Source organism: Dipodomys ordii, unplaced genomic scaffold (genome assembly GCF_000151885.1).
Source record: "Dipodomys ordii isolate 6190 unplaced genomic scaffold, Dord_2.0 Scaffold14, whole genome shotgun sequence".
NCBI lineage: Eukaryota > Metazoa > Chordata > Mammalia > Rodentia > Heteromyidae > Dipodomys > Dipodomys ordii.
The window spans coordinates 8110564-8118386 of NW_012267230.1; the positions used below are offsets into that span (position 1 = coordinate 8110564).

The 7823-nt window shown below is 51.8% G+C and overlaps 1 protein-coding gene across 1 annotated transcript in view; it reads right to left on the bottom strand.

Annotated features, from left to right (window-relative positions):
- Positions 1-7823, bottom strand: part of LOC105981851 (nodal modulator 1) — a 35526-nt gene that overhangs the window by 19442 nt on the left and 8261 nt on the right. Inside the window, exons 8-13 of the mRNA XM_013011199.1 lie at positions 7152-7289; positions 6130-6219; positions 4821-4926; positions 4514-4664; positions 1364-1538; positions 465-606 (exon numbers count right to left, since the gene is read on the bottom strand). Coding sequence (XP_012866653.1) covers positions 465-606; positions 1364-1538; positions 4514-4664; positions 4821-4926; positions 6130-6219; positions 7152-7289 — 802 coding nt within the window. The remainder of the gene's footprint in view (positions 1-464; positions 607-1363; positions 1539-4513; positions 4665-4820; positions 4927-6129; positions 6220-7151; positions 7290-7823) is intronic.

A 7823-nucleotide genomic window follows, 5' to 3' on the forward strand; every position in this document is an offset into this window, starting at 1 on the left:
GGAAGGAAGGAAGGGAGGGAAGGAGGAAGGAAGAGAGGTAAGAAGGGAGGAGCCGGGTGCAGGTGGCTCACGCCTGTAATCCTAGCTACTCAGGAGGCTGAGATCTGAGGGTCTCGGTTCAAAGCCCAGGCAGGAAAGACGGTGAGATTCCTATCTCCAATAAACCACTAGAAAACCAGACGTGGCGCTGTAGCTCAAGTGGTAGAGCGCTTGCCTTGAGCTGAAGAGCTGAGAGACACAGCACCCAGACCCAGAGTTCAAGCCCCATGACCGACAAAAAAAAAAAAAAGGAAGGGAAGAAGGGAGAGAGGGAGGGAGGGAAGAACACCATGCAAGATGGAGTCCAAACCCCTGGGTTTAAAAGCAGCCACTGCCATTAATAACACCTACGATTCCCACTTCTGCACCTCCTTCTCCTCCCCTGCCACCCTGTCGCCTGTTCTGGCCTTCAGTTGACATCTTACCCAAACAAGAGACTTTCCCAGAAACAGACGCCAGAAACTGCACGAAGGCCACGTCCATCACGGGCCTGTCGGTCACCGTGAGAGGAAACATCTGGGGCTTCAGCATCAGCCCGGCTCTGGTCTCAGCCTCGGGCACCACCACCTGCGGGAACCCAGGGAGCCACGTCAGCGGCTGCAGGGCTCCTTGGCCCCTAGTGCACAGGGCACCACAACTTCCCCGGAGGCACAGAGCTGAGTGGATCTGGAAGGACAAGCGCTCATCTCTCGGCCTAGTTTTATAATCACGACAAACCCGGAAGTCATCTGGTTGAAGGAAACGTGTTTCTATTCAAAATCAACTCTCACCAGAGGGATGCGGCCCTGACAGCTACCACTGGGCTCTGGCTGGAATCTTATCATGCTAGCCCCTTCCCCTGACTTCCTGTCACATAGAACACACGCTAGGGATGTGTTTCCCTTTTCCCAGGGAGGGGCAGTGACCATATCATGAGGAGAGACCTCCCACATCATTTCTCAGCTGGACATCTGCAGGCTCTACCAACACGACAGGCAAGGATAGGAAGGCTTAAAGCTGTGTCCGATGCAGTGGCTCATGCCTATAATCCTAGCAGCTCAGGAGGCTGAGATCGGAGGATCATAGTTCAAAGCCAGCCTGGGAAAGTAAAGCCCATGAGACTCTTATCTCCAATTGACTACCAGATAAGCCAGAAGTGGAGCTATGGCTCAAGTGGTAGAGCGCTAGCCTTGAGCACAAAAGCTATAGGGACAGCACTCAGGCCCTGAACAGGCATTAAATAAATTAAATAAATAAGAAAGAGCCAGAAACCAAAATGCTCTTTCTTGAGCCTCCTTTTGAGCTCATAAACTCTCCTGCCAACTATTTTTTGACAATACTTCACCTGGACTTTGTAAGCCCCTGGTTTTGCTTTAAAGCAAAATGAGCCGTGAGCATCCGCCTCCGCAGTGACCAGCGCCTTGTCCTTGTCCTGGGGCGACAGCACCACCTTGTATTTACTCATCTGCTTGACGGCATCGGGGAAGCGCGCAATTGTTATGTGGCCGCAGACACTGAACCTGCAAGGAGCCCGCAGGAGAACTCAGTTATGGCTGCAAGGGAGAGTGGCTCTGAGCAGCTCCTATGCACACCCCTCTTCTGGCCGGCAGGCCTCAGACTGTGTGGACTGAAGGCAGAGACAGAGTGCACCCATGAGGCTCTGCTTTTCTGAGCTGCTCACAGGAAGTAGAGCAGCCTCCCTCTGCAGGAGCCTGTGGCAGCTTCAGGTAATGTCTGACAACCTCTCACTGCAGAAGTGATTTTCAGAAAATCCTCCGATATGAAAGTGTGAGACTGAATTATTGGCAATGAGACAGGGACTAACGTGAGCTAACCCTCAACGCTAAAGAGCTATAAAGCCTCCCAAGAAATACTGCCACTGGCCAGCATACAAGCTAAGGCCAGGCCATCAGAGGCCTCCCTGTGTTCAGATGCAATCCAGGGACAAAAGCAAGCGGAGAGACTTGCACACAAAGGAAAACTGAGTGAAGAGCACAAAGCTAAGCCAGGTACAGTGGCTCGTGCCTGTCATCTCAGCTACTTAGAAAGCAGAAAGAGGATTGAGGTTTGAAGCCACCAAGGGAAAAGAGTTGGTGAGACTCTATGTCAACCAATAGCTGAAGGGGGTGGTGTGTGCCTGTCACCCCAGCTACTTGGGAAGCATAAACAGGAGGATCTCAGTCCAGGCCCAACCAGGGAAAAACATAAGATCTATCCAAATATTAACTACAACAAAAAATGTAAGCATAAAGAGGAGTTGGAGGCAAAGTTCAGTTGGTAGGGAGCTAGCCAATGAGTGCAAGTTCCAGTCTCAGACCTAAAAAGAAAAGCACAAAGGACTGGAGATCTGGGGATGGCTCATGTATAGAGCACCTGCCTAGCAAGCACAAGGCTCTACCTTCACGCCTCAAGACGAGAAAACAAACTTGCAAAGCTTAAACTGAACTTCTTAGTATAGCTGAGAATCACAAAAAAACAACTTATAATTTGTAAAGTTGCATTAAGATGGAGGGCTGGGGATTTAATTCAGTGGAAGAGTGTTTGCCTAGCAAGGCCTGGAGTTGGTCCTCAGAATAGCAGAAAAAAAAAAAAAAAGGAAAGAAAAACCCAAAGAGCCAGGTGTGATGGTGGTGCATACATTTTTAATGTTCACACTGGAAACTGAGGCAGAAGGATGGAGGATTCCAGGCCTGTCTGGGCTATATAGGGAGACACTGTCTCAAAATCAAAAGAAAGAACAACTCAGATTAGAACCTACAAGTGAATGATGTATAAGAAACATAGGAGCCAGGCACCAGTGGCTCACGCCTGTAATCCAGCTACTCAGGAGGCTGAGATCAGAGAATCACAGTTCAAAGCCAGCCCAGGAAGGCAAGTCCATGAGACTCTTCTCTCCAATAAACTATTCAGAAAAAGCTAGAAGTGGTGCTGTGCTTCAAGTGGTAGAGCACTAGCCTTGAGCAAAAGAAGCTCATAGACAGCACCTAGGTCCTGAGTTCAAACCCTAAGACCAGCAAAAGACAAAACACAAAAAAAACCATGGGAAGGCACATCTGCTCACTGGCAGCAACCAACATAATGGTGCCAGGAGGGACAGTGCTGGAAGGGACAGTCACCATTCTCTATTTAGCTGACGTGGCGCATGCCACCTACCCCACATGGAGGCAAGCAAGGACTCCGCAGATTTGATCATCAGTGAGCCTGAGCCGTGGGCTGGAAGAGCCCAGAGCTCTGAGCAGAGCAGCAGGGTAGGTCAGGGGCCTAGAAGGCCTCTGGATTGCCAAGACCTAGGGAAAATCAAGGTCAGAAAGTAACCAGCTTCCTGAGCAGGGGAGAAAAGGAACTGAGCCAGAGGAAGTGACTGGAGGCAGGTGACAAGGCTAGCAGAGAGCCAGCCCTGTGACTGGCTTGGGGGACGGGGGGAAGAGGACAGCTTTCTCTCCTGATCCCTTGGGAGACCCTTAGGTGTTGTCAATGGGGTGCAACAGGACTCTTTCTGGCTTCTGCCGGCTGCTGGGTGGAGCCTGGATTGGAAGGAAGCCAGGGGTAAATGGGGCCCAGACAGCGACCTGCAGCTGTGTTGGGGAGATACTGCTTATCAGAGCAAACGGGTGCGTGGTGGCGATGGGAGATATGTTTATATTTTTTTCCTTTGAACTAAAGAAAGAAAAATGATCTGTGCTCAGTGGTGGCACACTGGCCTAGCACACGAACTCATCACCAACAGGGAAGAAAGGTTGGGAGCCATGGAGGGATGGCTTAAAGGCAGCCTGTATTTTTTGAGGGTGATTTGCCTCCTCATCTCTGGTTCACCCCAGATCCTGACACCCCTCCCGCCCCGCCCCCCAACCTGCCCATAGTTTCCATGGTTCCTTCGTGACCACACCACTGGATGATTTTTTCTAGTAGTAAACGTCCTTTCTCCTGCCCTAGACCACCCCCTCCAGAGCACTACACTTTCTCACTGGTATTCTTCCAGTTCTCCCTGCTCTAACCTACCTGAAGTTCCCACAACCACCTGTAGCCCAATCAGGATGTTCAGATATCCAGCATCTATTGCAGGGCGCCATCTAGTGGTCCTTCAGACCCATGTGGTCCCATCACCTACCGGTCCCCGGCTGGAGACCCACAGGACCCCTAGGTATCTTCCCAATGTGTCCCTGATGCCCCCTGCCAGCTGTGGACAGGCCTTCCCCGACTAGCCTCCACCCTGCAGAGCTAGCCTGCAGCTTCAAGGCCTCCAACTATGGTTTGGAATGGTCCAGGCTCATGCCCACCATTCAGGTACTGAGGAGGCTACAGGTAGAAGGCTCACAGTCTAAAGGCTGGGACCAGGCAAAAACATGAGACCCTATCAAAAGTAAAGCAAAAATGGCTGGGGCGTGGCTCAAATGGTAACCTAGGTTGGGGGGGTTGGGGGCAAAGAAAGCCGACTGAATGTCCTAACAGGTGCTGACACTGGATATGGACCCCAAAGCGTTAGGTCATCACCTACCCTGTGGCGATGATGTCGGCCAGCTGCGGGGTGTTGGGGGCAATTTTGATGGTGATGGTCTCGAAGTGCAGATGCTCCTTCTGGGCATGGATGGTGTACGTCCCCGTCGTTATGTTCTCCAGGCGGAAAGAGCCATCGGCCTTTGTTCTGACTGGAACAGAACACATTTGAAAACCCACTGTGTGCACCCCACCTACATAGGAATCCGTGAGACCCAAGCCCGCCATTCAGATTTCATTCCCTTCTGCTCCTCTCCACGGGCCAAGAGCAGTGCTTGAGCAGGCCAGGAGCCAGCATGTCTGCCCACCTTTGATCTGGTTGTTCAGAGTAACCACGGCCTCTGGGACGCCTTCTCCTTCTGGTCCATTCAGGACCCTCCCAGTGACAGAGAATCCCATGACATGGAACACAGGCTAGACAATGAAGATGGGAGAAAGGGGTCAGGGATCTGGGCCACCAAGGCCGCCTCTTGCCCAGCACATCGTGCCCCCCACCCCCACCCCCCTCACTGCTTTCTCCCAGCCCTGTGGCCAGCATCCGTCTTCGTTATCACATTCCCAACACAAGGACAAAGCTGACAGAACCTGCAGACTCACCTCCAACGGCCAGGCCACTGCCTCCCAACTCCAGCATCACCTTGGACCCCGCCCCATCCCTCCAGTGTCAGCCCACCTCATGATTACTACCACCACCACCGCCGCCACCCGCCCCGCCAGGTCAAAGGCCCTCACCTGACTTTCTCCCAAGCCAGAATCTCAGCCCTGCCAGGCTCTAGAGCCAGTTCACCCCTGCCAACCCCAGGGCAGCGCCTAGCATGTGGTCCTTTGTCTGTCGTCTGCCCCGTGGGAACTCACCTCACTCAGCACTGTCTGCAGGTGCAGCACAGCTGACCCTGCTCTGCTGCCTCCAGTTCACCACCAACCTAGTTCTCTGTGACTCGCCAGGACCCCAACTGTCCTGTCTGTCCATAGAGTCTGTCTCCCTGCCTCTAGAATGTATGCTGGTGAGGACAGGGACCTTTCTTGCCCCAGCCACCTGGACCATACCAAGCACTGAACAAATGACTGCTGAATGAAGGAGAGCTCTAAAACGGCTTCTGGTTCGTCCAGGAGGCCCTGATCCTTTCAAAAACATGTGCATCAATTTGCATCTTCCCGGTGTGTGTGTGTGGTGTGTGTGTGTGTAAAAAACATGTGCATCAATTTGCATCTTCCCGGTGTGTGTGTAAAAAACATGTGCATCAATTTGCATCTTCCCGGTGTGTGTGTGTGTGTGTGTGTGTGTGTGTTGCTAGAGATGGGACCCAGGGCCTCACACATACTGGGCAATTGCTCTATCACAGAGCTATACTCCTAAGGCATTTGCCCCCTTATTCATTCAGATAGGCACAATCAAAGGTTTGTGTTAGAAGCTAGATGTGTACAGACCCTAACCTAACAGATGACTCCAACCTGATGGATCTGTAGACTGTATTCTTCACTTTCTTGCCCAGGCTGGCTTTGAACCACAATCCCCAGATCTCAGCCTCCTGAGTTGCTAGGATTACCGGCGTGAGCCGCTGAGCCACTGGCAACTTGGCCTGAGTCCAGGATGGGACAGAGCAGAGGACGTCTCACCTCGATCCTCAGGCTGTCGTGCTCCACTGTGAAGTCAAGCCTGGAAGGGGCCACATCAAAGGTGATCCTCTCACCTCTGTAGAAGGGAACCTGGAAGGGATGGCGCGCTGGTTACCACGATGGACAGTGTTAACCAGTGACCAAGCAGTCATAGATGACAAGGGGCTCAAGGGGCTGGGAAAAACATTAGCTGCAGCTGGCGGCTGTGGCTGATCTGAGCTCAGAAAGCCCTGAGCTTCCTGCAGCGCTCCCTGAGCGGCCCGTGTCCAGGGAAAGCGCGGCCCGGGCATGCCATGTTCAGAACTCTTGGGATCAGGAGTGCTCTGCACTGCGGGATGTTTCAAGTGCTCGAATCTGTGTGTCTATCTTAAAAGGAGATCTCTGGGAAGGGAACTGAGGTCTAAACATGAATTCATTTATGTTACACACACAACTTACTTATGACATTGGCCAAAGGTAACTTTATGCTACATTTTTATGATCAAGGCATGAAATTCACAACATGGAATTTTCCCCTGTGGCATCAGGCTGGTGCTTAAAGCATTCTGCATTTTGGAGCATGTCAGATTTCAGAATTGCAGAGTAGAGAGGTTCATCCTCGCCTGCTAAATAGTGTCCATGAGATAGCAAACAAACCCCTTGATTCTTTGAGACTGGATCTGAAATGTCTCCCAAAGACCTAGGTCTAAATGCCTGATCACCAGTCCTGGGTTGAGCCTTGGGGGAAAGGTTGGGGGAGGAAGTGAGGTGACTGGGGGTGTGTTGGAAGCAAATGTTGGGATCCAGGCCTTGCTCCTGGCCTTCTGTGCTTCCTGGCCATTACCAGGTGAACAGGTGTCCTCCAACACCTGCTCCCGCCATGATAATTTGCCTTGCCACAGGCCCAAAGGTCAATTGGCCATGTGTAGAAGCCTGAACTGAAATCCTGTCACCGTGAAGGAAAGCTAACACCACCCATCTGGCTTGGGTTTGTACCAGGTTGTAAGCATCCCAAACAGAAACAGAGCAGAACTGCTTCTCACCACGGCGTAACCCCCACTGGGCAGGGAATAGAAGGAGAAGGAGCCATCTTCTTTCGAGACTGCATAGCAGAGATACACCAGGCTCTCATCTTGGGGCTGGAACCCAGGTACTGGAGACACATTGCAGCCCAGGACATCCTATGCCGGGGAAAAGGAATGTTCTAGTTACCACACAAGAGAACAGAGCAAATTCTCCAAGTTGCAAGGCAGCACATGTCTATCTATGCTCTACAGGATGTTCATACACACGAAGAGACCACGTATCTTTACGCTCAGGTGGAAAGCTAAAATTGGCTGTACTTAGAATGACAAGACTGTCCTTTCTGACAATGGGTCACTATTCTCCAGCGAAAGAGACAGTGGCTCAGAGGGCAGAGTGACTAGCCCAAGGCCTAGCAGCTGGAAAGACGCATTATACACACCTGGTCCAAAACCTGAACACTGGTGTAGATGCCACCACACCAGCTACTTAGAAGGCAGAAAAGGAATGACTGCCATTCAAAGCCAGTCCAAGCAGAAACATGACCCTCTGTCTCAAAAATAACTAAAACAGGGGCTGGGAAGGTGGCTCATGGAGAGTGCTTGCCTTGCATGCATGAGGCCCTGGGTTCGATTCCTCAGTACCACATAAGAAAAAAGAAAAAAGCCGGAAGTGGCGCTGTGGCTCAAGTG